This window comes from Parastagonospora nodorum, assembly GCF_000146915.1.
Source record: "Parastagonospora nodorum SN15 chromosome Unknown scaffold_8, whole genome shotgun sequence".
NCBI lineage: Eukaryota > Fungi > Ascomycota > Dothideomycetes > Pleosporales > Phaeosphaeriaceae > Parastagonospora > Parastagonospora nodorum.
In genome coordinates, this window is record NW_001884556.1 from 459,669 (window position 1) to 487,031 (window position 27,363).

The following is a 27,363-nucleotide window of genomic DNA, read 5'->3' on the forward strand; positions in this document are numbered from 1 at the left end:
AGATAACGTGATTTCACTCCATGATCCAAGTCCGTGCGCCGCGGCTCGAGGCCGCCAATCAGCGCGACGGGGCCTTTCACCGCTCCAAGTCTTGTCCGATCGCAGCCCCTTTCGGCTCGCTTGCCACGAGTGCCCGAGCGATCCTTGCCGTTGCTAGAGACGCTGCCGTTGTCCTACCGTAGTGTTCTACCTTCACAGTCTGCATTACCAGCGCTGGAACTGCGCTGAGACAATGCGACTTCACGGCCCGTCTCGTGTTGCCAAATCCTTCGACACGGACGGCTCCAAGGATGCTGCCAGGGGCCAGGCACACCACCAACGGAAATCGATGCCGTTCTGCCAGATGCCGGACACCATCTCGCGCTACCGATCTCTGCCAGTGCGCCGATCGATGCCCGGGTCGAATGATATCGCTTACAATGGACTGCTATCGTTCGCTGCATTGCTACTTTAGGCTGTTGGACCATTACAAACCAGCCCTTTTGTAAGCACTTCCATTGTGCTGATTTCCTAGTAGTGGCAGGTCTGGAGCGTAGTGGTGCATATCAACAGATTCTGACATCCGGACGCCGGCGGAACAATGGAGTCCTTTGTCGTGTCTGGCTATCTTGATTTGTGGGGGTGGTTAGGTATCCTCTTCTATTCAATAAAACAATGCGATGAGGGAAATGTGCTAGTAACATGCAGCATGTCTCACATGTCGACATAAATCGATGAGATGTCATGCTTATGATGTACCGTGTATTCTGAAAAGAGCTAAGTTACAAGCTTTTCGACATGCCAAATTCCACATCAGTAGCTGCATACATGGACAAATCCCATGATGCCGCCTGATCCTCCCCGAACCACGTAAACGCCAACATCTGCGTGCATGCATGTTGATACAGTTCCCATTCTCCACGCTCGACAATGCAAAGAAAGTATCCCACCATCGTGCCAATAAGCACTACAACATTTTCAACATGTAGCATGCATCAATGCACTCTATGTTCCAAACATTACCACAATATTTCTAACATGTAGCACGTGTCCAGAGACACGCAATCATATCAGAATGGCCACTCCTCTACCATTCCCAAGCGTCCCTTGAACTTCCAAACGTCGCATCCTACATTAACACCACATGCCATCTCCAACTCCTTCTCCCCTCCCTCTACGACCCCCTATACGTACTATACCCAAACCCGCCCACCAGCACCGGCACATGAAAATGCTCCCCCTTCTGCGCCTCCCGCACCACAAACTTGACCTCAATCTCCGGGAAAAACGTCTCCACCCCGCGGCCCTTGAAGTACTCTTCCGTGTTGAACGTCAGACTCCAGCGCTGGTCGCCCGGCTGGTGGAATAGCGTTTCGAGGGGTGTGGGGGCGGTGAAGGGCGGTGGGGTGGGGGTCCAGGAGGCTACGCGGCCGTCGGAGTTTGTGGTGGATTGGAAGGATTGCGGGGTGGAGGTGGAGGAAGGGGAGGAGGGGTGGCTGGGTGAGAAGTTAGTATGAGAGAAGTGGAAGGAGGGAGGGAGGGAGTACAGTGTGAGTGTAACAGGTATGTTAGCCCCCGGCTTTCCAATCGTCGTATCGAGGACGTGGCACGTAATCGGGGGTTTCTTTTCCGTAGCCATTGTTCTCGCGTCGAGGTGGTTTGAAAGGGCTTGCAGGCGCGTCGTGGAGGTGGGCATTCGAGATTCTTGTATTGTTGTGTTGTTTGGAGAGCTTCACGAGAGCTTCACGAGAGAGCTCCAGATGTGACGTCAAGTTCGCGATGGAACCTCCAACTACCAAACTTCGAACTGAAGCTTTTTTCACCACAAGAGAATCGAGACGGAGAGCAACAACGCAGCGCAAGGAAAAGATACTTCCACATATCAATCGCGCACAGAAAATAAATGCCCCTCCATCTCCATAGCTCCCCCCTTCCCATCGGCGCCCTCCGCCCCTCCACACGCCGATCACCGCGTGTGTACCATCTCATTCATTCCACTTCAACGTTCAACCGTCTCCACGCTCGCACATCCACCGTCTATCCAAAACGCAAACCCAGCGTAATTCTCTGCACTACATTTTCGCGACCCGTACACTAACTTTCCTTTCCAAAAACAAGCGCACATACACTCCATGAATTCCAACAGGCCCCCCATCCCCGCCTAGTCCCATCCCATGAAACACGCCGCCCAAATCCAGCATCGTCAATTCCCAATGCCCATGCGGCACTGCAAGATCGGGGTTTCAAGTTTCAAGTGAAACCCAGGAACCCGCTGTCGGATCGAGGGCCGTTCCATTTAGACTTTGTCTTTGGGTTGTGGGGTTTCTTTTGGATGGGCATGGGATGGCATGGGAAAGGGGAAAATGATGATTTGAGTGGCAGCAAAGGAGGGAGGGGTGTGCTAGTTCGTCGAGGTGGGTGGTGTAATGTGATGTGATGTAGGTTCAGCTGAAAAGGACGAATTGGAGATTGCGAGCATCGTGCACAAAGTCACATAGCAAAGACGAGATAAGATCATAGATGTTGCTTGATCCAAAGATTCATATTCATTCCTCTCCATCTCCATCTTTCTCTCTCTCTCTCTCTCCAAAGATACATACATAAGAATAAAGATCTTCCCTCCCTCCGTGCTAATCGTTGCACTTCATCCCATCCCATTCAATCCAAACTTGAACCAAAATTTGGGGATATCAAAAAAGTTTAGAAATGCCCAGGTCATCGTCCTACGAGACCTGTGTACATTCCATCTTGAAGCCAGGTTTTTGCTGGGTCTTCAATTCAAAGAAGTGAAAGTTACTATGAGATTTGCCGCCGTGGCTGAGATAGTTCAAAATAAAAAGAGATTCGCTCGCAACCCAGTCTCGCTGTAGATCTGGGGCGGTAAATAGCGTGCGCCAGAAACGCCGTTAAATTGAGAGTTTACATGTCGCTTCTGTTGTTGTCCGAGAAGGGACTCTGCTCTCGCCGCGAAACTGTGCTGCCGCGTTTCGAGGGGGCCTCCTCGACGATGGGCGTCATCGGGGTACGGAGGCCCAGTGATGTGTCGTAGGATGTGATGCGTTGCGACATCTGAGGTCGTGGTGGCTCCAACTGTGAGCTGTCTGAGAAGGGAGATTGGTTTGGTGCAGGGGACTCCTGAGCGTCGCTATAGGCATCGGAGTCGCGCGAGGTTACTGAGTTGCGGAGGAGAGTTTGGTGTGCACGTGCGTGCTCCTCGTCCGATTCGTCGTCAGAGTCAGACTCGTCACCTGCTATCCGTCGGGCTCTCGCATGTGCAACACCGTCGTCTGAAGAGGTTACGGATATGTCGGTAAGCGGTCGTGCGGGAGGAACAAGGACCTCTGGTGTGTTGACCGCAGTCCTGTCATTGCTGAAGTTGCTGAAAGAGGACGAGTTGCCAGAACTCTTCGGTGGGGTGCTGGAGAGATCTGTCGACTTCTTCTTCGTGATGTTGAGGGCGCGAACAGGTCCTAGTTGAGCAGTGCTGCGGACAGAGTTCGCCGGGCTGAGGCCCATGACACCTGGCATTTGGATACGGAGCGACTTGTTGGAGTGCTTTGGGTCGATTGAAGGAACAGGGGGCGTCTCCGAGCTAGGGGTTTCTGCTGGACTGGAAGACATGGACTTGACGCTGACAACAGCCGCCTTTCCACGGACGATAGTCTGGGCTGGGAGAGGAGAGACGATGGCGTTCTGGCGGTACATGGTGGAGGCGACACTGGCACGGGCAAGACTGGGTGCAATGCTGGTGCGTCCAGCGGTGCTCTGCGATGCCATCGAGTCCCGGAAGTCGGGGAGGAAGAAGTGCTGGTCGGCGTTGGAGTACGGGCTGCTGACGCCAGATGAGGGCGACATGGCAGGAATCGGGGGGACGGGAGGAACAAGCAGGTCGGGCGAGCCAGGGCCGGAGCGGTTGGTGACGCCGGGGATGTATGCGATCTGGATGATGTTGGAGGCGCGGGTAAGGACGGACGAGGCCATGGAGGCGACGGTGTGTGTGGATGCGCGGGCGCTGCGTCGCGAAGCAAAGTCGTTCTCGGCCTTCTCTTGCTCCTGCATGTCCATCTCCTGGAAGTCGGCCTCGGTGTACGGCCGCCTCTTGCCCTTCAAGTAGTACTTCCACACGAGGAACGTCAGAATGGCGATGGCGGCGACTCCTCCAATGACACCTCCAGCGATGGCACCGACGTTGGGCTTGTTGGGCTCCTCGGCGGCGGCCATGGGGTCGACGGCGCAGATGACTTGTGCGCACTCATCGCACGTCTGGGTGGTCTGCACGCAGACCTGGTTCTTGTTGCAGACCTTGCCTGCGCAGGTGAGCTCTGCCTTTTCGCACTGCACGCAGCGCTTCTCAACGCGGAAGACATTCTCGATGTCTGTGCAGCGTTAGCATGTGTCGATACTGTACATGGTGGCAGCATTTACCTCGCAGCGCGCGAGCGGATACCGACATGGTGAAGGTGGTGAGGGTGGTGATGTCGTTGCGGGGATTCAGGAGATCGGCGGTCCCAGGGTCTGTGAGTGCCTATGGCGAGCAGCTGTCATGGGCGTTGGCAACTCGCAGCAGCAACGTTGGACAAAGTGCTCCCGTGAACGTGTCGAGGATTCTCGGAATAGTCGTGTGCGACAAAGCGTGGTGCCTGGTGACCGGGGACAAAGGAGCGACGCAGCAAGTCCGGCGCTAGCAGAAGACGAAAGACGATTCGGGATGGCGGCGACAGCCAGCGAGCGCCTTTGCGGACACGAACAACGAAGAGAACGGATAACGAGTGACGGGGACAAGGACGGCGGCGCGCAGTGTGGACGTGTCGGCGTGGTGTCGTGGGTGAGATGCAGCGGCCGGGCAGGAAGGCGCAGCGGGCCTGAGGAGGAAGCTGCGTAAGATGAGCCTGGAGGGCCTGGAGGGCAGCCGCGACCCGGGCTGGCTGTTGGGGCACGAGTGGGTCAGGCCTGGACGCTCAGGACGTTTCGTCTCCACGCTATGGCCAGCCGCTGGTATTGTGCACGCGGCTTGTGTTTGCCAAAGAGCGCACAAAGAGTCTTTTTCAAGCCGCCAGACGCTGCTGCTGGTTTCCTGTGAGAGGGCCGTCACCTGTGTGTCGCAGTGCTTTCGTCTTGCTCGCAGCGGGCGGGTCGGCGTGGAGGGGGTCGATGCGGGTTGCTGCAGCTGACGGCGAGTTCCTGGCTGTGGCGCTGCGTAGCACACCAACTCTAATAATCTATATTTATTGCAAGGCCCGATTGCTGTTTCGTTTCTCAGCCTGCCCCGGAGACCCGCATCTCGCATCACTACATCATTACGCTGCTCGATCCATCATACACACATGACGATGCAGTCTTCACGACCTCCAATCCCTCATGCGAACAGGTTGCACCGCCGCGGCGGAGAGTGCATTTGCCGCTGGCGTTGCCCGTACCTCAAAGCTCCAACACAACGGCGCATCCCTGTGAAAGTCAGCTGCAGGTTGCGCCCGCCACACGCCCAATTGGTTCCCCTCTCCATGGCTAAATGCCTGCAATGCGCGTCTAGGTGAATCGCCGCTGCCGCCAACCGAACTCAATATATCGATATCGCTCTTATCGCAACCACGTGCAACCTTGCTGCATTCCTCTACTGCTCGCTGCCGCAGGGAGGAACGCTCTCGGGCTGAAGCTGACCCTCCTGCGCAAGCCGCCAAAGTCGCGCCGACGAACATGGCCGTGCAGAGACACATGTCCGCTGTGCTGCTGCATGATCCTTCGGCCAACGACACTGGTTCGGCACTCGCCCTCTCATCTCCCTGCACACGGCCCACCAGAAGGCTCTGCTCTTCCGGCCGCTCGTGGGGTAGTACGCGCAATTTCCCCCATCCAGCCAGTCAGTCTTGCGCCTTTGTGAAAATCCTGTGTACAACCTGAACAACCCGCCCTTGCGGAGAATAAATTCTCGCCAGCGCACATCGCTGCGAACAGAGGTGTCAACGTTGGAACCCTATGCATGCAATTGGCCTGCGATTATTTCCGACGTGTGCAGATCACGAGGTCTGGACGCTGGCGATGACCATGTCGTGCGACGCCCCCATCTCACGTCAGGTTTTGTTGGTCTTTGAAGAATAATGCAACTCTCGCGTGAAAGAATGCTCAATTGGTTTCCTGGTCGTGAAAGATGGTGATCTTCTCGCCAATCTGCGCATGAACGGCGGCGACAACCCATCTTGACGATCTGTTCGCCACTGCACACGCCCTCCCATTGCACAAGCGGGGGGGAAATCAGCCGGTGCTCAGGCGATGTCTTTCTTTCCAACGACCTGTAGATATATACCTGAAGTTCCTTGTCGTTACAACATGGGCGAGTTTCGCTTTGACCAGCGCATGTCCGACTTCCTGTGTCCTCCACATGGCCATCAGTTGCACAAGCCTCGAGTTGAGGGTTTGGTGCTATTTGCCAACGGTCTTGTAGCTGTCGCCAGGTGTTGCAACAATTCATGCGCTGTATCGAAAATTCCGGGTACCATCAGAGTATCTGTCTACAGCCGATTCAAAGCCTGCAAAGCCTCAATCCTGCCTTTCAAGTAAACCCAGAACAGCACACAACCGTCCCAACCCACATCCATCCCAAAGCAGCCAGCCAGTCATCCTTCATCGTATGCTTCTAGATTTTGTGTGACACAGATGGTAGACCACTTGCTTTAAAATCAGTATCGAATTGCGTTGCGATCGTACTTGGCTCTTGAATCTATCCGTTAGTACCAGCATACAACTCTCCATCCACAGGCGCCGTCACGCTCCCCGTCGTAAACCCGCAATGCCCGACCCCATCCTCACCCACACTGACAACACCCCACTGCACCTTCTCCTGAGCCGCCTCCACCCCGCTCTTATCCACCCTCCGGTCCAAATGACACGCCGCACTAATCGCCATACTGCAATTCCCCGCAAGTGTCATGCCCTGCTTATACGGGACGTATCCAAACGCCACAATACCCATGACCATGAACGACCCAACAATAACGACCGTAATGATTGCAATGGGCGAGTATCCACACGTCTTCATGCTGTCCCCCTGCGTCTCGAGCCCGCTACCCACCGGCCCTATCTCGTTCTCGTAACTAATCGTGGGCGACCCGAAGACATCGTAGAAGTCGATGGACACGAGGAAAATAGACTGCGAGACGAGCCAGTGCAGCAGACCGCTCAGCGCCATGAGCGGCACGCCAAACCGGTACGGAAGTTGGAGGAAGTAATCGGTTCGCTGTGCGCCGACTGGGTCGGCAGAGACGCGCAGACCCTTCTTCTTGTGCGCGTACGAGATCCATTCGTGTGAGAGGAGGAAGGACGTGAACAGTGCGTTGTAGGAGAAGTACAGCATGGAGAGAATGACCTGCGGTGTATTGGCAAGCATGACGTTGGAAAGGAGATCCTTCCGGATCCAGCTTATGGCTGTGCGGGGGTCGACGGTACCGAAACCCAGACTTGCGAGGAAGGCGAGTGAACGTGGGGTATCGTCGGGGAGGGAGTAGATGCCGAAGCCGAGTAGAAATCCTACTGTAGCCAAAGTAAACAAGAGGCTGTGGTGATGTTAGCATGATGCATCGTTCAAAGACCGTGCAATTTTCTTCTTACAGTGTGAGAGTTGTCAATCGACGCTTCTTGCTTGCCACATCTTTCCACCTAGAACGCACATTTACCCACGGGCGCGGGCCAGATTCTAGTACCTTTTTCCTGACGTCTCGAATCGAGAGCAGGCACATGTCTTTAGTGGTAGTGTCTGCTCTTTCCAGGAATGAAGCAACGGCATCGCCCATTGTGATGAGGGGATCGTCTCCAACGCAACAAGCGATGTAGAACATCAAAGCTGCTTTGACTAGAACACGACGTTAGCTTAATTCGATACGGGGCAAGCTGCGGTTCGCGGTTCGCAGTTCGCACATAGCTGTACTATAAGGGCTCGTCATGGTCTTCCTGCCCTGTAGTATAGCGATCAAAAACCAAAATCCCCAGAACAAGAACTTACCAGCATTGAGGACAGTTACAATAACAGCGATAGTTGTATCGAATTGTAGCCGACAGTGTGGCTGAGCTGGTTCACTCAGGCAATACTGCACAGGAAAAGTCCTGGCTTCCGCGCAGAAAGCACCCAAAGGAGTAGTGGGAGTCGGACAATAGTGCCCCGTTCTCCATGCACTGACATTTGCCTTCAACTTGTCGACGTCGTTCGCGCAAAAACTGTTGTATTGCATTCCACTGCAAATCCAGTTGTATCCGTTTGAAGCATCCCTGGGATTCTTCGAATCCGTAGCGTAATAGGGCCCCGCCCAGTAGACGTGCGAACCGTTGATGAACACATTATCCTCGAGGGTGGGGAAGTTGTCGTCGCTCGCAACAAGCAGCACATGGCGTCGATTTGACACTATGGAAGTGGCATACTTGTTCAAGCATTCTTGTGGTTGCAACTTTACCAGCAGACCTCTTTTATACTTTTTATGCATGTCATCCAGTATCCGGGGGACATTCGCTGTATTGTAAATTTGCCAGTAAGAAGTTCCCATTCTTTCTATCGAAAATGGCGCATTGACGGGTTGGTTGACAGGAGCCGAACCTATTGCCGGCCAAACATGTCAGTAGAAGTCTTAACCGATAAACATAGGAGGGTTTTCGTACAGTTGCGGCAGGTGTCATCTTCGAGAAAAGACTCGCTGACATTGAAGGAGAAGTAGTCATTCGAAGACAGCGATGCAAACACCGCCGAGTTGTAACTTTCTCACTGTTAGTGACCGACTTGCACAAGGGCCTTTGACACTCACAAGAGGTGCAATGGGAGGGAACTCAATGCAAGCACAAACCAGAGGATGATCCGTTTCCAGCTCAAGTGTCGAACATTACGGATGCTTGGAATCCCAACGTCAAGCCACTTTCCTGATGCATGTGCTCTGTCGACTTCCGCCCGGGTGGGTGCGGATAAGCATTGCATGCAGTAATTACTTCCACTTAAAACAATGGTGCTCAAGACGTTGATGAGCACGTGGACTGCCGTGTTTAGGAATTCCACACGATCACAATCTCCATCCAGTAGCACCCCGGAACGTCTCGCCATTAAGCCCCATATTGTGGTGATGAAGTTGATCCCAAAAACAATGATAGTCCAGAAACCAAAATGCAGCGCGCCGAATCTCCAGCCAGTAAAACGATCACCAAAAATCTTTTGCACTCGCGTCTTTGTCAGATTTTCGAGATACTGCGCGGTCGCATCCAGTAAGTTAGGCCGAGACTCCCTCTCGATATCAACCTCGCTCTTGCTGATGGTGGCATTGCTCTTGTCGATGGTAAATCCGCTGTCAGTTGTTGCTGCGGTCAGGACGCGAAGATCCGTGCCGTTGGAGGGAGCCCATTGCTGGTAGACAGATCGTCGCTTGCGGAATGGCGGCAACCAGTTCCTACCAGAGTCAATGGCACTCTGGACGCGACCAAGCATAGGGGCGACGTCTTAGAATTGCATTATTGAAGAAGCCATGACGCGACGTTGGTTGATAACCCCCGATGTACCTAGTACATAGGGGGCCTAAACTCGTCAGCCCTGGCAATTCGGGCACGGCGCCATAGGCCCGAAACCATGGCGCGAGCGACATCCTCGACAGAAAGGGAGTTCGGCCCATGGTGTGTTCCGTCATTGTGCGGTTGGAAAGCAACACTGGTCTAGTGGATGTGGTGGAGCGTGAATTGTCAGATTCTGGGCGTGGGTAGCATTTCGTGCCTGCCCAGGTCTCTGTGACAGGCGCACGGTTACGGTAGGCGCGTTATTGCGACAAAAACGTGGTGCACAATGGTCAGGAGCGCTGCGAACACGCTCGGAGCTTTTTGGGTTATTTGATCGATTCGTCTCAACCCTTCATAGCAGGCTTAAACTTCGCTGTGTGATGTTTGTATCTAATCATCTCCTCCGCCGCCGATGGGGCCGCTCACTTGTTTTGCGGACTTGGCAGCAACGATGTCGTCGACCCTCAACAGCAGACATGCGCTCTCTATGGCGGTCTTGACGCTCTGCTCCTTGACAGCAATAGGCTCCCAGACGTTGTAGGTCTTCATGTCCACCACTTTGCCTGCATCTCCATCAATGCCCCAAGAGCTACCGCCGTGCTTGCCATCCTCAAAGCCTTCAGCATGCTTTGCGCGCAGCTGTGTCAGGACCTTGATCGGACTATTTCCAGAGTTTTGAATCAATGTGCGTGGAATGACCTCCATGGCTTCTGCGACCGCCTTGTAGGGCCACTGTGCCACACCCTCAATAAGCTTGCCCTTCCTGTCCAGGCCGACTGCGACGGCCATCTCGGTCGCGCCACCACCAGGACACAGCTTGGGGTTCCAGATGACGTTCCTCGCGACACCCATCGCATCGTGCAGATTTCGCTCGATCTCGTTCAGGATGTCTTTGGACGGGCCTCGCAGCAGGATTGTGCACGCCTTGGGGTCTTTGCATTTTGTGAGGAATGTGAAGTATTCGTCGCCGATCTTCGAGATCTCGAATAGTCCGCATTGCGTGCCAATATCAGAAGCAGTCGCGGCAAAGGGAGAGTTGACGATGGTCGCGCCCGTTGCGCGGGCGACACGGTTGTTGTCGGTCTTTCGTACTCGACGGATAGCGGTGATGTCAGCCTTGACGAGGTAGTGCTGTGCCAGATCTGTAGTATTGTCAGTCATGTCATTGTATGCGGAGTGCTAATGGCCCTACCGCTGACGCCCTTCTCGGTGATGACGAGGTCCGGCTTGAGAGCAATGATGGCATCGCACATGGCCTTGACTTGCTCCTCCTCGATTTGCAATATCCTGTTCCAGTCCTCTTCTTTGCTGACCTCGATATTGGTCTGACTCTCGCCCTTCTTGTATTCGAGCGTGCAGTCCAGCAGCATGACACGGGGGTTTTCGATTCTCCGCCTCATCTTGGGGTGTGTGATATCCTTGTTCAGCATGACACCATCGAGTACTTCGCTGTCCTCGATCTCGCCACCAGGAATTTTCTCGATGCGGGCGTAGCGCTTGATGTCGACTTCCTTCTTGCCAGCTCCAACCTCGAGCGAGACTGTGCGCACAGCTTTGAGGGCCAAGCTGCACATCAGCTCTGACCATCTTGAGACGAACTTTGTGCCGATCGACGAGTTGATGATCTTGTACATTTCCTCATCGTTGTTGACATCCACCTCGACCGCGATCTCATCGATGATTTCGAGGGCGTCTGCGAGCGCCTTCTTGAAGGCCTGAATGATGACAACGGGGTGGATGTTGCGCTCTAGTTGTGGTAGAGCTTGCGCGAGAATCTCTCCAGCTACGCACATTAGCAAGGGCTCGTCGTCGGTACAAGCCTATCACACGCACCTAATATGATGACAGTAGTTGTGCCATCGCCGACCTCCTCGTCTTGTGTCCGACTGAGCTCAATCATGCTCTTGGCTGCTGGGTGCGCGACTTCGATTTCTCGCAGGATAGCATGGCCGTCGTTGGTGAGGACAATGCCGCCCATGGGGTCGAGCAGCATCTTCAACATAGCCTTGGGGCCGAGACATGATCTGATGATGTCGGCGACCGTCTTGGCTGCTGTGATGTTGGAAAGCTGAGCTTTGCGGCCAAACTGCCGCTCCCCGCCCGGGGTTTGGGTGTCTGTTGTGGTGTAAGTGGGCTGTTGAAGCTGCAGAGACGCGTCGAGACCTACTCATAACGACCACTGGCGCCTGCATTTTGGAATTGAGAGCTGATTAAATACCACACGGGAAAAGAAGGAGCTTGGAAATAACAAAGCGTGGGGTATCTTCCTGGTGCCTACAGCTGTACACACTGCTTAGATAACTTTTGGCGGTTTTCAAAAGTTAGCGGGGGCGCACCGCCTCTTCGGGGGTTTCGGCGCCGGCGTGTCAGCCACAGGTCATCACGTGCTCAGGCTCGTCGCTCCTGCCTCATCGGACATTCATCGGCCCGGTCCCAACTTACACAAGCTCTTGGCAAACCCACTCCACCACGCCGAAAACGGATCCAGACGTCGTTACACCTCGCAAACGAAGCCAATGCGCGCTAGCCGTGCCCTGTAGATCTCGCGCCGGGCCATTCATCCTGGCCGTCACATTCTGCCACCGCCCAGCGACCAGCCACTCAGCGCCGCTTATCACGGGACCTCAGCGAAGCTTACAAGACGGCTCTGGGGCCCTCCAAACCATCTTTCCTCTCCTCACTTCTGTTGCGCCCACGCCTCGCTATCCCCAGCCTTTCACGTCTTACTGCCACACATTGTGCTCACCACTATCCGGAGCACTTTTCTACTATCTATTACTTCATCGCATCCATTACCACCACCATCGCGCCTCGCCTCACCGCCATCATTCTCGTCGGCGTCGTCGCTTCAAGTACCACAAGTGCAGTCGCTGATCGCCTGCTGTCGTCTGTCCAGTCGCTATACAGACTCTTGTATCTCTCAGTCTTCTTATACTACTAAGCTACTAAACACACAGTGACAATGTCAATCAACTACTACGCTTCATCGCCAACAGTCGTCCTGCCCCCCCAACAGCCGCAGGGCTACTTCTCACCTCACCAACGCGCCCACTCACCATCAGCTATGGGTAATTTCCGTCCCAAATACCCAACTCCACCCTCGCTCAACTACCTTGCAGCCGTAAACAACTCCTCAGCTGGGCGCAAACGTTCCATCGCCGATGTCGATGACCCCGAAGAGAACCTACCCGTCGGATCAATCGTCACTCAAATGCCTGCGAAGCCGAAGCCAGAACCCGTCTATGGCCCAGGTATGACGCTCATCTACCCTGGTGAGCCCGGCTTCGCCATTGCCGCCGAATCGCAGTCCGGTACATGGTGCGAAGAGAAGCACGAGAAGGAAGAGAAGGCGGAGGCCGTCCGGCCGATCGCTGTGTCGCGCAAGTCTGCTCGTATGAGCCCATCAGCCAACGTCGAAGTTCCTTCGCTGAACGACATGGACGCTCAATCAAGTGACGCCATGGTCGACGACAACGGCACCACCGTCAACACTCTCATCGCGTCCCTTGGCGTTGGCTGGAAGAACATCATGACCAACCCCAACTTGCGCGATGCGGCGCGCGCCTATTCGCGTGTAATTGAACGTCATTTCGACCTCACCGACGCGCTTGTCATGTTGGAGAAAGAATCACTCTCCGCCTACTTGGTACGCGCAAAGCAACACGGCGTACAAGGCTATTGGCTCTTCTCTGACAGCCTTCAATGGTGCCAGCTCGTCGGCTGGTCGCTCGAGCGCACTGTCGGCAACCTCATGTCTGGTCCTGTTCCTCGCGTTGAAGGCGAGCGCATCACCGCTCGGCAACTCACCCCTTCAAACCCCCCAACACCACCCGCGCAACCCGTCAGTATGCCATGGTGTATGGCGACTGATGAGGTTGATGTCATGGAGATGTAAATGACGCTCCTGCACTTCTCCCCTGCTTATGTTTCTCTTCTCACCCACACGGCAACGGGTCTCCTCGGTTTTCCTTCGCATCCGCATTGATCTATCGTTTCGATCTCGTGGGCTGTGTCCTTCGGCAAGTTGGCGTTTGGCGGTGGACGCGGATGTGCCCACTGAAGGGGAAAATTTATCTCTGCGTACTGTACATTACTATGCTCGTGCTGCGACAGCTTGATCGGCTATTCTCGATCGCGTCGCGTAAGCTCCTAAACACTAAATCAACCAGGCAATGATTGAACAATGAAAAGTTATGATCAACTTCACTGTCTATTATTAAATTTGTGATTTTGCTGCGCTCAAACTAGTAGGATAATATTGGCAAGTTACGCTCGTGCCTCCTCACTGCCATCTATACACCAAGGCCGCGCCTTCAGTGACGCGAAAATGTCGCGCCAATAGACACGAACATTTGGCTGCCTCAAACTTGACCACTCGTCCTTCAATTTGCCTGCGAGTCATTATCACTAGGCTGCGGCAATGCCTAGACGCCTCGGGGATGGCTCACTGACGAACCGACGTCTTCCACTTGCTGCAGCGATGAGTTGACAATCGACCGCGTCCCATCCACTTACCACCTGGTGCATTCCCAAATTTCACTGCATGTGCGACCGTCGCTTACCGGGCGACAATCCCTTTAGGTCAGACATAAGATGCGATGCATGAATGTGATGTCTTTTGGCACGCAGAGCTCCTCCAGGCATCGCACCAGGTGCAACAATAATTCGTGCGCGCTCCGTTCAAATTGATCTACCATCAAAGAGCAGCTGTTGTCTAATGTAGAAGTCTGAACAGTCTTAATAGATTATTAGCACGTAACATAGTTTTCGAAACGAAGCTGAAGTAGATTAGGTTGGCATTTTCCTTATAAGACACCGAGAGCTTTTAGACAGAGCGTGCACGACTTGCTGCGGCACCTGGTGATCGCAGCGAGTTCTTGCTCACCTCGGCTTCCGGCACCTCGGAGACTTGAGTTAGCGACAACATAGCCTCTTTCGAAATTGACGCATTCCGTACTTTATCTGAGGTGCATAGAGGTACATGCGCTTAAAACATGAAGGGCACCTATCGACAGACACAGCCACTTTAGCCGACTGACGGCTTGCCTTCCCCAGCAATTGATGTGCACGGCAGTGTCCTCTCAGCCACTCATCAAAGCACCACAGTGCTGCTCCACGCATGGCGGTGCATTTTTCGGCGACAGTCTGATGCGCAGCCATCGCGACATCGTTCGAAATACCCCGTTGGCTCGGTGGACCCATACGTCACCAGGCGCTGCAATAATGCGTACGCGCGGTGTCCGAAACCTGAGCACTGGTGTATGTCAAGGCTGTATGACTTTGAGGCCTTTTCGCACTCGATAAGATGCTGATCAGCTATGGAGTTGTTCAGGCGCGTACCGTGTATGTAATATGACAGCTAGTCGATGATAGTAGTTGGGGCCTGACCAGAGCACACAAGAATTATTGCAGCACCTAGTGACAGTGCGGAGCAGAGATGACGTCCTAAACATCGAATAGCTCATTAGGCAAGAAATGAGCGACAAAGAGCTGAAGCTTTGCCAAGCGCTAAGCTAAGTGCTTATTTTGCATGGCTCGCTGGACACGGTGTGCTGGACAGATGGTTGCGATTGGTTCCCAATGGTGATGGAGGCTGTGTCGGCCGCGTGCAATGAGGAAGAGCCGCTCGGTATATAGAGGCTGCGTCTGTCTTGCGATAGGTGCCATCTTCTGCAGCTCTCTTGTATATTCTCCTTTCAGATCTATACCTTATTCACCAAAGTATTTATACCTAAATTCGAGTTTATTCTGTCATTCCCCAGAAGCATGCACCCAATTGCCTTAGTCGCCCGAAAGGACCATCTGCACAATCTTACCTCTCACATTTGTCCCAGCAAAGACGAAAGTGGGCCACCCATCGTGAACTTCGTTGGTCAACTCACATACCACCAATTCTCCGTAATACTCTCCGGTTCCTGCGCAGCTATCAGCGCCTGCATAGTGGTTGCACTGGTTGGCCTCCATGCCTTAAATTACTCGAATCCGGTACAGCAACGTCAAGTCATCCGCATATGTCTGCTCGTTCCATGGGTCGCATTCTTCTCCTTTCTGATCGTCTGGCGCAATGATGTTGGAGAGTACTTGGTGGAGTCGCTAGATTTTGGCTGTGCCATAGCACTTTCAGCTTTCCTTCTCTTCATGTGTGACCTGGTATTATCGCATCCTGGTGGCTTCGAAGACTTGTTTGGCGCCAATGCACATTCTAGTGGACCACGCGTCAAAGACAGCCCAATGGCGCTGAGAGTAAGTTCATCGCCTTCACTGCCGAATCACGTCTGACTCCTGATTTAGCGCATGTGGTATGGTACTTTGCAGTTTATTCCAACATCTATCTTCATCTGGATCTCAACCGCTGGGTCACTCGCAGCTGGATTCTACTGCAAAGCATCCAACAGCATACACTTCGCACACATCTGGCTGGCGGTCTTGAAGTTTATCTTCCCGACGATTGCCATTTTGAGCTGCCTGCAGTTCTACAAGCACAACAAGACAAAGCTACAACAGCATAAAATCCTGCTCAAATTGTTTACTTTCAAAAGTATCATTGGGCTCAACGTGGTACAAAGTGTATGTCACCTCGGACCATCTCTTCTCCCACAGTATCACGCTAACTCAATACGCTCAGTTCACCATCTCCATCCTCTCAGGCCACAATATCCTCAAGCCCTCAAAGTACATGACCTACCACGACGTCCAGGTTGGCCTACCATCTCTCATCCTTGCCTGCGAGATGCCTATCTTCGCAATCATGATGTTCATAGCATTCTCCCCCGCCCCATACACCCGAAATGGTCCCGCGGCTGGTCCGCTTTCCGCCATCGTCGATGCATTCAACGTCACCGACTTGCTTTCGGCATTTGTACGCGGTCCGATGAGACTGGTTAGGGATCAGCAAAAACAGATTATGAGGCAGGATAGTATGAAGATTCAGTTGGACCCGCGGGCGGTGTCGCCGGGTAGCGAGAGGGTGAAGGCACCGTTGATCAGTCATGCTGTTTGATATCTGTGCGCATTTAATGTGTTTATGAGATATGACTTAGCATTGCTAGTTTTTAGCGGCGTTGGAGTTGGGTTCTCTAGACTCAGTATCGAATTTAGTTCGCATTAGGAGATTGATGTGCAAGGTGACGGAGCGCCGGTCGTCCCGTTTTATCAAATTGTTTTGTCAAAGTGAAGGTGATTTTTGGCGTGTGGTGGTAGAGCAACTCAACGTCACTGCTCCACCACAAATGCAACTCATCTCTCACGCGGCCTCCGCCTACTTACTATCATTCCTTCGCGTATCGACACCGTCGCTGGTTGATACCACTTGCGCAAGTTTTCGATGCCTGCGGATTACGAACAAAGTTTTTGCGCATGGAGAATTTCAATTGAAAATCCTGCTGACGCTCACACAGCCGCTATGCGAGCCCTAGCCACTACCAATGCCTGTCACTCTCTACCACGGAAGATCTGGGGTCTCATATGCGCTCAAGCCGACGACTTCACCCTCTTGGTCGTCTACCGCCAGGTGTCACGGCTAGTCCGATCTGAAGCCGAACGAGAATTTGCGCGGACGCACCTACCCAAGCTCTGCGTCGAGTTCGTTTGCTCCGGACAGATACCGGGTATCCAATAATCCTCTAAACATGGGGATAAGTACGGCAGAGAACAGATCTATCAAATTGTCAGCCTTAGCAAGGATGGCCAACAAGCGCGCCTCCAGCTGAACGTTCACGTCACCATCGAGACCGACGATGTTGCCAGTCGCTTTCAGGAGGCCAGCGACGCTAATTCGTTGCAGGCGGCGGTCAACAAGGCCTTGACGAGAGCTCTGGAGGACACTGATATCGACTTTGGCCGTGACACTAAGGTACCGGCGACTGTTGGCAGCTATACCAACAACAACCCTCTCTTCATCTCAAAGATAGATGTGCGCAGAAATGAGTGCTTCATCGACTTTAAGAGCTTCCTCTGTGCTTTCTACGGCGACTATGCGCGTGTAGGAAGGCGTTTGGATCCGCAGAATCCCTACCAGGCAGTACTTGCCTTGCTTGCAACATTCAAGGACGACATTATTGAAATTGTCAACAGGCACTCAGGGATCGTCCAAATATCCTTTCATAATGTTTGGAAGGATATAAGCTCTGGAGTTAGAGACCTAGAAGTCGAGAGACTCTTTCAGCAAGCCTACCTTGATCGAGTCAAGCAGGCCTGTACGAGTCGTGGAGTACAGTTCACAACGAGTATAGAAGAGATATTTGAACTTCGCTGGAACTTGTATCAGCCTTCTAAAGCTCGGGCACGTCAAATCTATGAATGCGTTAAAAGGGAGCAAAACGCGAGTCAATGAATTTTCGAACTTTTTGGTAAAGTCCGCTAGAGGCTTGTTGCTGAGATGATTCACCCAGCAAGGAGATCAGAGCGTTAGACAACAATGAAGTATAGCAGTCAGGCTTGTTTGTAAGAAAACACTTAGTGAAGCAATGTACTGCACATGTAAATATGAAGGTCCTAGATTCTGAACGTGAAAAAAAAATAAGCTTCTAACTATCAGTGCCTGCCGCAGCCCTTATATTGCGCTTGCTTTACTCCCTGTCCGCTATTCCTACCACGCCTAAACCACTTGCCGGAAATTTTCCATAACTCTACAGCTATGGAACCCCATTATGTCGTAGACGGCGGTACAAAGTGCTGGATTCTCGAAATTCCTGGAGGTGAGCTCAAAAGTTCAAGGCGCAAATGTGCTGTACTAATAATGACTGTGCCATACGAGCTTCGCAACCAAATCTACGAATTCAGAAGAGAAGAGGACCCCATCATTTACCGCACATGCGGACGAGTCCAAAAATACGAGTACGAGGGATCAGAGCCGCAGTACTTCGCTCTCACCCAAGTTTGTCGCCAGCTCTGAGCAGAGTATTCGCCAATCTAAGCGGCTACAACCATCTTTCTGGTCGGCCATCACGATTTCACAGATTTCGCTAGCGAGAAAACTCACCTAACTTGGGATGGTGACGGGAAAGTCATCGGAAACGTTGTTCTCAATTGGGCCGACGAAAGGGAGCTCGATGAATTTGAGGCGTATACGAATACTGCGAGGTGGATCACAAGCGCCACGACATCCTTCCACTCATGATACTCTGTGCGCAGAATCCGGGCTTACGCGTGAAGCGTAGCCCTGAAGCCTGCAGCTGTAATAGCATACTTCAGAATGCAAGTGATCGGGAGTGGCACAACACCAAGACTGTTTGTGTCAGAAGCTGACTTGACATCTTATTCGCGTGTGGCAAGAACTCAAAGTAGCAGGCCTGGCTCGAAGAGACAATCGCTTCTGTACCTCTAGTTTGCGACTTCATTAACATCAAAGACGGAAAGGGCAAATGATGGATGCACTACTGGTGACGTACTCCAGAATTATGGACACATCCCGATTTCCTAGCATGGAACACGGATAACGGCTTCGATTTGACCAAACCTGATGTGCGCGGACCATGGGACTTCATACTGTCACCGGCTGATGAAGCCAAAGTACTACCTCTCTATCGACAAGTCACCCGAGACTGACATTCACGCAAGCGGCAAGATCGGGTAGGAGGGACAGGAGACTGGGTTTCAATTCAAATGACGTCGGAAGGAATAGTTCTCTGGGCTTCAAAATCTGTGGCAAACCAACATGCTAGAGAGCGGGGTTTGTTCAAGGAAGATGAACGTAAGGGCGGTGGGGAAAAGCCACTGAACAGGTTCTGGGAAACAAAGAAACACCACAATATTTGGTAGAAAGCCGTTCGAGGCTTGTTAGGATTGCTTAGCAGTGAGTAGCATAACGATACCAAGGCCGTGGACCCCCAGGGTCTCTTCTAAACTTCCTACCTAGGTACTTTGCGATGAACTTACGTAGGTATTAAGCCTCTATGGCTCAGATATGACACAAAAGCTACTCGTAAGCAGTACTTCGAATCCTGACCGGCGCGCATAGATTGTTGCAGACCTGGTGCCCCTAAAGGACACCTGAGGCTAATGACATCATTGCTTGGCAGATGTATGAAAGCGCGCGTCTCGTTCATCTTGACCAACACGCGTCACGCATCAATGGATTCTCGTAAACCTCCCAAGAAGAACGCAATCTATACCGACATCTTCAAGGCGACGCGCATTTGGATGTCACACAACAAAGTTTGCCAAGAGCGCATCGTACTATCGATAATCTAGCGACCCTTTCAGGCGTCCCGTGCCTTTTGTTGATTTCCCGAGGTCGCCACCCCTACCTCTAGTGACTCAACATGGATCTAAATTTCGCATCATCGTGGTCGACGATGCCTATTTTGCTTGCACTGCATTCTTGTGGAACCGTAATCCTTGGTCAAATCTCACAGCTTCAAACGTACCCACGATACACGAAGGTCTTCCACGATGCGTGACTTTAGTGGCTGCGCTGCAGTTTTTCTGTTCACTCCGCCTCTACTCCTTCAATTACCCGTTGGTGTACTCATATTCGCTCTTGAGCGGATTTCGAGGTCTCTTTTGCTCTCAGAAACCAATCGCAATTTTAGAGGCGGCACCTACGAGGTCACGGTCTATGGCCCTGCAAGCACTGACTCGAACAACTCCACCAACACCGTTATCGATCTTCGCATCAATCAATCGCCCACGTATGCTATATTGGGAACATGCTGCGTATCCTACGTTGTCATTGCTATTGGCTTGTTCGGGATATGGGAATTGCGAAAGATGGAAGGCACACCCGCACACCACAGGATGTGGAGTTGGCTCGTATTGATCAGCAATATGATCATGATAGGATTGAGCGCTGGTATAATGGGATACACCAGCTCAGTGCAAAGCAACGAGAATGGCTGGCAGCGGTACGAAGACGTAGGTCAGAGCGACCCACGTCTTACCAGGGAGACATGGGCATGTCAGATTGACAAGTTTTACCCAGACTCGGGCTGGGCTGGAGCAGCATGCGGAACCGCCAAGGCGACTCGATATCTACTAATTGCCCTTGCGGTCTCGTCCGCCCTGGTAATTGTCAGCCTGTGGATGTTGGTGCGCGAGCGTGGTGGGATGAAATGGCTTGCTGGGGGCAGAGGACGCTATGGCGGCTTCGAGAACACTTATGAGATGCAGCCGAATACGAGCTATGCATTTCAACCAGCACCACAGTGGTCACCCCAGCTATACCAGCAACAGTCTCCACAAGCATACCAACAACCACCGGACCTGTATCAACCATATTCCCAGGCACCAGGGCAACAGTCGATACCGCAACCATCTTACCAAGCACCATACCAACCAGGACCAGTCAGCAACAACCAGGACGCTACGACGAAAACAGGCCTGCAAACCATATTCCGGTGAAGATTGGCCGCAGCACTGAAGGACTTCTGCGCTTTACCTGATTGCAACATCACTCCACGAGGTGCCATTAGTCGCGTTTTTGGTGACCGCAATAATGCCATGGGGTACGAAGCGATTGCTCGTATCCATAAGCTACGCGCATCTTGCAGCCGTGGATTAGTATGCCGCTTGATCCTGCAGGCTCTTTACCCGGTAAGCCCGACCAAGATTACCACAGCAGTAGAAACAATGACCTCAGTAACTACCACTTAATCACTCACTACTACGCGATTCGATTGGTGCGCATGTCAGTCGCCATCTCATCTGACACTCGGAGCACTGTACTATCGTCCGCCCTATGCAAATGAAAACTCATGAACGCACGTGGACAACGCCCGCTACATCCTACAGGCAACAGCATCACGGACCACCTGGGCATGCAATCCTTTCGTTTGCGGAGACGGCAGACTGCAGCTGAGCATGCAGCAACCGCGGGCCGCGCCTAGTGCATATTCCAATATCTAGTTGCATATCAACCACTGCCTGCAGGGACCGTTTCCCAAGTTCAAAGATATTGGAAGCAAAACTCGGTTACGTCCGGCCCTGTTGTGTCTATCCTACTTCATGCCGAACAGACCCACCTTCCGAGAGCTGCGAATGCTACACGGCCCAACATACCTGCATGTCGAGGATTGATTAGACTGCCGCTTTCACCATCATGTCTATTGGTCATCGATGATGTTTGTCTGATTGGTGCAATTCGGGACCTCTGAACGAAAGGAACCAGTCGTTATCAACAGCTAACACAAATGCATTGCTGTGTTATACGTAGTCGCGCTGACGCGGGCCACGAGCTTATATCGTGGCTTACGAAAAGTGACAAGGTGGGCTAAGCCATCTCCTCGCACACATATGTGGGCTGAACAAGTCGCATACTGCTAGTACGACCTGATGCGAGTCGTCATCAACGAACGGAGCCAACAGCATGTTGTGCGAATCCATCCGAGCTGGAGGAGATCTTGCTCTCTGATCCGATGTAAGTGACAGGGAACAATAAGACTTTCGAATTCTCCCGGCAGTATCATCGCATTCTACCCTCCTCAGAATTTGGCCTCGAAGGTCTGTCGTTGCGGCAGTGTGTCACACATGTCATACATTCGTGACCATGTTCCGTATGCCTACTCGAATGGATCTGATGCTCACGCAAACGCGAGGGCCGACTACCTCGTAACGCTAGAACCGCCCCAATGGTGCATCTGTTGAGAAGCCACTCATCTTACACTACTCACGTTACCCATTCCACGCGGGACTATGCCTCGTTTCACGCAAGCCACAAGTTGTCAAGGAGAGTTTGCATCAATGTGATTGGCAGCCGTGCGCTGCTGAGAACTTGCTGATGTAAGGTTCGGAGGGTGCATGCTTCATAAAGGAGTCGTGAAAAGTTCCGCATCCAACAGCATCATCTCTCAATGGAATTCAGTCGCTTCAAGATCCCGCCGTTCCGATGGAGGTAGGCGACCAGCCGGTCATGGGCATAAAAGCTAGTGAAGCTGTGCAGGCACTTGCTCAATCGAAGGAATATAAGATCAGAGCCGGTCCGGGCTCCCAAGTCTTCTTTCATTGTTCATCTCAACAACTCACTTCTGTTCACTAAATCTCATCCAATTCTTCTTAAGATGTACGCTCTTACTCTCCTCGTTGCTGCCATCAGCATAGTCGCCGCGGCGCCCTCCGTTGACGTTGAAGCCCGTCAAGCAGTCCAAGTTGCTTCCGTCGACCGCTACGCCGGTAGCGGTTGCACCGGTACCATATGCGTATGAATGAAGAGACTTTCCAGGTTCACAGAGAACTGATCCCGCGCAGAACATTGCAGGATCTGGTGACCTTTTCACTGGCTGCAACAAAGTCACAGATGCTTGCAAAGCCAGCTTGAGGCTCAGCGGCCTGAAGCCCGGCTGCAAGGGTAAGGCTAACCTCGTGTCCAACTCTGAATAGCGGGCTAATGTTTGCGTAGTCACTATCTGGTCGGATGAAACATGCTCCAGTGTCCGCCAGTTTGCGAATGTCACCAGCTATGACTGCTATGCTCTTGGCCCGCCCATCAAGAGTATCTCTGTCACTTGCTAGATGTTCATTTCTGATCTCCTGCAGTGAAGAGTTGACAGGGATCTTTCGCAGTGCTCTACGCGCGGTAGAGTCGCAAGAAATGTTCTTGGAATAATTAAAAACTAGATTTAGATTCGCCGCAAGGCTAGGAGAAGACTGCGTGTCCGTCATCCAACATTGCAGACCGTAGTATTGAGTTTTAATCCACCACTCTACTACTCCCCTCCTGTTCTTATCGTCCCCTTCCCGTAACATTGCACCTCGAACTACTCTCAAGGCAGATACGCATACATCCACGGCGCATAATGCAGCACCAAGCCCTTACTCAACAGCACTGGCGCCCTCCACTCAAACTTCGCTGTCTGTCCCCCCTTCAACACTAAGCTGACGTTCCGCCAATCCCACCTATCACCCTCTGAGTCGGCGACTTCAATCATCGCCCCCGCAACATCAAGAAAACTGACAAACGTCTGCTGACTCGTAGTGCTCAGCTCATGTCCACGTTGTACATCATGCACAATGCCACCCGGCATGATAAAAGTCGCATTCAACCAATCTTGCTGTCCACGTAAGTATTTCTCTGCTTCTTTTAAATCGTCGTAGAGGTTTGATAAGGCGGTATAGAGCCAGTTGTGCACGAAGGAAGGTATCGTGTCCCAGAACTTATCGTCGACGCTTGCAGAACTTAGTACGATGAGACGGGGTGGCTTGAAGTGCTGATCATCTTCGCGGAGTATCTTGAGTGCTTGTACCACGGCCTTTGCAGTGTCGATGGAGATGCAGCAGCCTGGTACGTTATTCGTGGCAGCTACGGTCAGAAAGACAGCTTTGGTACCGCTCAGGCATTTCGTGAGTGTTGAGATGTCGGATATGGAGGATTCGAAAATCTCAATGTTCGGATTGTCGATTGCGGCCGGGAACAATTTATAAAGCTTTGACTTGGATCGTACGAGGAGTTTAATGTGGGCTTTTGGTGATGCGCTGAGGAGTTTGAGAATGCTGGAGCCTGTGCTACCGGTTGCACCGAGGATAGCGTAGGCGGGCATTTTGTGTTCGTTGCGAGATGTCAATGTGCTTGAGGCGCAAAGCAGGCTCGTGATTATATGTTGTGATACGACTTTGTGATGTATTGGTAACTTTTGAGGCTTGAATCTGATTTAAAAAAACTGCCTAGCATCTTCGTTGCAATAACATTGGCTTCCCAACATTGATAACTCACATTTCACGGCTGCCGCGGAATGCGAGAATACGTAAAAACTCGATGATGTCATCGATCATTGTGCTACTTCACCATCGACTTTCGGACTCGTCCCTGCGCGTCGGGCCTCGTCTTCACCAGCGCCGACAAGTGCGCGCGGTCGGCGTGTACAGCTACCGATCGCGCAGCAGCACGGGCTGTGTGGAGATGTGCAGTATGCGCGGTAAGTTGTGGTATAGGAACTTTTGGGAGCTAGTTCAACTGCGTCGTTAGTGTCTCGCTGATCCTGGCTAGTGAAGTGTCGATCGCGTGACGAACACATTGAGTTGCGCGAACAGCAACGACATATATAATGTGCTATTTAGAAACTTAGGTGGAATAATTGTGGACTTAAAAGCGCAAAGGATCGTCGCTACAATGGAATCCTCTACCTTGACCACTTTGGTGTACACTCTTCAGGTGATCATCTGCACAGGCGCCATCTTCATTGGAGGTTTGTATTCCCTATCTTCTCCCTTTGCGACCAACTAACATGCCATCGAGGTCTCTCATCCTGCCTGTCTCTCTGGGTGGCCCCACTCACAGCTCAACTCCCCCCAAAGTTGCTCTGCAAGCAATTTGCTCAGATGTTCACATGGGGTGAGCAATACCTGCTCCCTTCATCTCGACTTCTCGGCGGCTCCTTCCTTATCACTACTATTTTGACATCACAGCTGCCTCGCACGTCAGATGCAGAAATATGGAAAACGTGGGCAGTGTTGTTTTGTGCACTTTTCACTATTGCGCCATACGAGATTTATCTCATCTTTCCCATCAATGATAGAGTGAAAGAGATTGGGCAAGAGATGGAGAAAGGAATGGGAAGAGAGGCAGAGCAGAAGAAGGAACTACAAGAGTTATTATTGAAGTGGCAGTTTAGAAATTTTGGGCGTGTCCTGACGCCGGCCATCGTTGGTCTCATTGCGATGACGAATTTGGTCAAGAGATGAAGCTAGTACATCAACTTGATCAATAGTTCAGGATACGGCTTTTACTACACAAACTCATTGAAACATGTATTTAACCGATTCAGAGCTCTGGTTTCAGTGTTTTGAGCTTGTCGCCGGATAGAATTTCATGGCTTCCGATGTGATTCAGCAACTCTTCACCTGGATACGTGAGTCTAAACTGTGACGTGCGATGTTATGACAAACGGGCGTTGCATGTTAAGCGCAGACACTGCGCCCTACCCGCACAATTCATTACTTATTGTCAAACTCTTTTTACTCCCCATCATAGTTCAATTAATACCCGATTCTTCTAAATCAGCTTGGAGTCTGAGAGATCCTGTTCCAAAATATCCTCTTGATCTATTCAGCACAGCGCCTCGCGGTATATCTGCCAAGTGTGCCTCTGACAACTGGCTGATTCTTTTGTGCTAGTCAACTTGTGAGTTCGATTTGGCCATAGAGCGTGTTTGGTGTTAGTCTGTTATTTTTTGGTCTTGACTCCTACCCCTGTTTAAGGTACACTCCAGGTTTGGGTTACGCTTCTGCTTAGAACAAGATTATGCATTATATACGCCTGCACTGGCGCTGTGTTCTTGGTATTTTTGAAACTTTGGTCAAGTTTCGGGTCAATTTAAGATAAGTATGTAACCGGACGTTACCGGAGATTATATCACTTTCTCAGATGGCGCCGAGAACTATACCAATTCTCACTTTTTTGGCGCAAACGCACGCTTGACATCGAATGCTTTCGGGAACCACATAGGTGTCTCTCCCTCTTCCATCAACTCCACGAGTGCCTCTGCGCTCCGGAACGCCCAAGCCATTCCGTGACCATTCATACAAATCGAGGCGTAGAGCCCTTCTTCATCCGGTATGGCACCAACACCAGGAAATCCATCCTCTGTGTTACAGGTGATACCAGTCCAGTCGCCGAGAACCTTAGTAGTCTCTCCCCAGTTTTTGTACCCAAAGACTGTGCGACTGACGCGGTGCAGGTGTAGCGCAATGTCCTCGTTTATGACTGAGTCGTCGGTAATGTTCTTCTCGCGCGAAGGCGAAAACATCGTACCGCCACCAATGACCACATCGCCCTCACCCTGGTCGCCAGGGGCCCGCACCATGATATAGTTGTTACCAGAGTGCAGGTCAGGGTAAGAATGGCTGCGGCTGAATACGGTGTTGTTTGGAGAGTACGCTTCGGGATGTACAGCAGACGCTTGGCTTCGGGTCGGGGTAAGGAATTTGGTCTCTTTGAGGCGTGGATGGAGAGCGCCCGTGTAGCTATTGGTAGCAAGTACAACTCTTTTGCCCTTAACAACGCCTCGGTCCGTCTCCACCTCCCACTTTGCTCCACCAGAAGGTGCTGTCGATGACTGACTCAGACTGAGAGCCATGGTGTTCGTTTGCAGATTAAGTCCCTTACTCAGGCTCTGCTCCAACATAGCGCAAACCGTGAGGTATGGATTCTGGATGGCTGACTTGTATGTGATCGCACCCAGGATTTCAGGCCACTTCCAGTGGTCTCTTGCAGCTTGGCCGGCGTAGACAGTCCTGTTGTTTTTACCAACATCTGCGGGCCTGCGCTGGTCAAGCTCTTGCTGATACTCCCACACTTTGACCGCTTTCTCAAACGCTTCCCTTGTCCAATAAAGGTCAGCAGTCTCAACCTCGTGGAATCCGCTGGACACGTTGTAGGTTTTGACGAAATCGGCCATATCATCGACACAATCTTGCTCTAGCTTTTGGATCCTGAGAGCCTCATCTTCGCCGTACGTTTCGACCCATTCTTTAATGATCTTCCAATCGCCAGGCTTGACATGTCCGCCATTACGCCCTGAAGCACCCGATGAAGCCTTCCGAGCCTCAAGCATCAAGATCGAGAGCTCTGGATTCCGATTGAGTAGCTTTAAAGCTGTAGCGGCGCCGCTGAGACCAGACCCAATGATGACATAGTCGAAAGTTTTGTTGGTAGGCAGTTCCTCGGTCGTGCGAAGACTGGCGATGCGGTGTTCCGGAACCTGCCAGTAGCTCTGCGTGGGGTCTGGGACGGGGAAACCTCGAGCAGAAAGTTCCTTTCTATCCACAATTGTCCGCTTTGAGTTTTGGAAGGCGTCGCGCTCAGGAATGATGCTGGAGCAAACTTCCGGCACGAGAGCGCCCGCTACTAGTGCGCAGAGTAGTGGAAACAACATACTGGGCGAGGGGCGTATGAGAGAAAGCTGGACGAAGTAGAAGCGAGTTTACTGCCAATCTCGAGTT

General features: G+C 52.2%; 14 protein-coding genes across 14 annotated transcripts; 7 read left to right on the forward strand and 7 right to left on the reverse strand.

Annotated features, from left to right (window-relative positions):
• Positions 1-1,153: 1,153 nt before the first annotated feature.
• On the reverse strand, positions 1,154-1,618 carry SNOG_05678 (hypothetical protein; the record flags this gene model as incomplete). Its single annotated transcript, XM_001796023.1, has 2 exons — positions 1,154-1,475; positions 1,527-1,618. 2 exons carry the CDS (start codon positions 1,616-1,618, stop codon positions 1,154-1,156), a joined length of 414 nt encoding a protein of 137 aa, XP_001796075.1.
• Positions 1,619-2,898: 1,280 nt separating this feature from the next.
• SNOG_05679 (hypothetical protein) lies at positions 2,899-4,432 on the reverse strand (the record flags this gene model as incomplete). The annotated part of the gene is made up of 2 exons (XM_001796024.1): positions 2,899-4,355; positions 4,405-4,432. 2 exons carry the CDS (start codon positions 4,430-4,432, stop codon positions 2,899-2,901), a joined length of 1,485 nt encoding a protein of 494 aa, XP_001796076.1.
• Positions 4,433-4,960: 528 nt separating this feature from the next.
• Positions 4,961-5,877, forward strand: SNOG_05680 (hypothetical protein; the record flags this gene model as incomplete). Its single annotated transcript, XM_001796025.1, is given in 3 exon segments — positions 4,961-5,055; positions 5,215-5,426; positions 5,444-5,877. The coding sequence occupies 3 exon segments, from the start codon at positions 4,961-4,963 to the stop codon at positions 5,875-5,877; spliced, it is 741 nt and encodes a 246-aa protein (XP_001796077.1).
• Positions 5,878-6,694: 817 nt separating this feature from the next.
• SNOG_05681 (hypothetical protein) lies at positions 6,695-7,360 on the reverse strand (the record flags this gene model as incomplete). Its single annotated transcript, XM_001796026.1, has 1 exon — positions 6,695-7,360. The coding sequence occupies one exon, from the start codon at positions 7,358-7,360 to the stop codon at positions 6,695-6,697; it is 666 nt and encodes a 221-aa protein (XP_001796078.1).
• A 2,522-nt stretch (positions 7,361-9,882) lies between these two features.
• Positions 9,883-11,684, reverse strand: SNOG_05682 (hypothetical protein; the record flags this gene model as incomplete). Its single annotated transcript, XM_001796027.1, has 4 exons — positions 9,883-10,634; positions 10,685-11,275; positions 11,326-11,635; positions 11,667-11,684. The coding sequence occupies 4 exons, from the start codon at positions 11,682-11,684 to the stop codon at positions 9,883-9,885; spliced, it is 1,671 nt and encodes a 556-aa protein (XP_001796079.1).
• Positions 11,685-12,454: 770 nt separating this feature from the next.
• On the forward strand, positions 12,455-13,691 carry SNOG_05683 (hypothetical protein; the record flags this gene model as incomplete). Its single annotated transcript, XM_001796028.1, has 1 exon — positions 12,455-13,691. One exon carries the CDS (start codon positions 12,455-12,457, stop codon positions 13,385-13,387), a length of 933 nt encoding a protein of 310 aa, XP_001796080.1. The 3' UTR covers positions 13,388-13,691.
• Positions 13,692-14,317: 626 nt separating this feature from the next.
• On the reverse strand, positions 14,318-14,652 carry SNOG_05684 (hypothetical protein; the record flags this gene model as incomplete). The annotated part of the gene is made up of 2 exons (XM_001796029.1): positions 14,318-14,454; positions 14,532-14,652. 2 exons carry the CDS (start codon positions 14,650-14,652, stop codon positions 14,318-14,320), a joined length of 258 nt encoding a protein of 85 aa, XP_001796081.1.
• A 978-nt stretch (positions 14,653-15,630) lies between these two features.
• On the forward strand, positions 15,631-16,492 carry SNOG_05685 (hypothetical protein; the record flags this gene model as incomplete). The annotated part of the gene is made up of 3 exons (XM_001796030.1): positions 15,631-15,735; positions 15,808-16,059; positions 16,118-16,492. 3 exons carry the CDS (start codon positions 15,631-15,633, stop codon positions 16,490-16,492), a joined length of 732 nt encoding a protein of 243 aa, XP_001796082.1.
• A 402-nt stretch (positions 16,493-16,894) lies between these two features.
• SNOG_05686 (hypothetical protein) lies at positions 16,895-17,824 on the forward strand (the record flags this gene model as incomplete). The annotated part of the gene is made up of 2 exons (XM_001796031.1): positions 16,895-17,073; positions 17,140-17,824. 2 exons carry the CDS (start codon positions 16,895-16,897, stop codon positions 17,822-17,824), a joined length of 864 nt encoding a protein of 287 aa, XP_001796083.1.
• A 2,060-nt stretch (positions 17,825-19,884) lies between these two features.
• On the forward strand, positions 19,885-20,832 carry SNOG_05687 (hypothetical protein; the record flags this gene model as incomplete). Its single annotated transcript, XM_001796032.1, has 1 exon — positions 19,885-20,832. One exon carries the CDS (start codon positions 19,885-19,887, stop codon positions 20,830-20,832), a length of 948 nt encoding a protein of 315 aa, XP_001796084.1.
• A 1,655-nt stretch (positions 20,833-22,487) lies between these two features.
• SNOG_05688 (hypothetical protein) lies at positions 22,488-22,938 on the forward strand (the record flags this gene model as incomplete). The annotated part of the gene is made up of 3 exons (XM_001796033.1): positions 22,488-22,625; positions 22,657-22,774; positions 22,826-22,938. The coding sequence occupies 3 exons, from the start codon at positions 22,488-22,490 to the stop codon at positions 22,936-22,938; spliced, it is 369 nt and encodes a 122-aa protein (XP_001796085.1).
• Positions 22,939-23,189: 251 nt separating this feature from the next.
• Positions 23,190-24,195, reverse strand: SNOG_05689 (hypothetical protein; the record flags this gene model as incomplete). The annotated part of the gene is made up of 2 exons (XM_001796034.1): positions 23,190-23,991; positions 24,137-24,195. The coding sequence occupies 2 exons, from the start codon at positions 24,193-24,195 to the stop codon at positions 23,190-23,192; spliced, it is 861 nt and encodes a 286-aa protein (XP_001796086.1).
• Positions 24,196-24,532: 337 nt separating this feature from the next.
• SNOG_05690 (hypothetical protein) lies at positions 24,533-25,104 on the forward strand (the record flags this gene model as incomplete). The annotated part of the gene is made up of 2 exons (XM_001796035.1): positions 24,533-24,608; positions 24,659-25,104. 2 exons carry the CDS (start codon positions 24,533-24,535, stop codon positions 25,102-25,104), a joined length of 522 nt encoding a protein of 173 aa, XP_001796087.1.
• A 707-nt stretch (positions 25,105-25,811) lies between these two features.
• Positions 25,812-27,296, reverse strand: SNOG_05691 (hypothetical protein; the record flags this gene model as incomplete). Its single annotated transcript, XM_001796036.1, has 1 exon — positions 25,812-27,296. One exon carries the CDS (start codon positions 27,294-27,296, stop codon positions 25,812-25,814), a length of 1,485 nt encoding a protein of 494 aa, XP_001796088.1.
• Between the last annotated feature and the right edge of the window lie 67 nt (positions 27,297-27,363).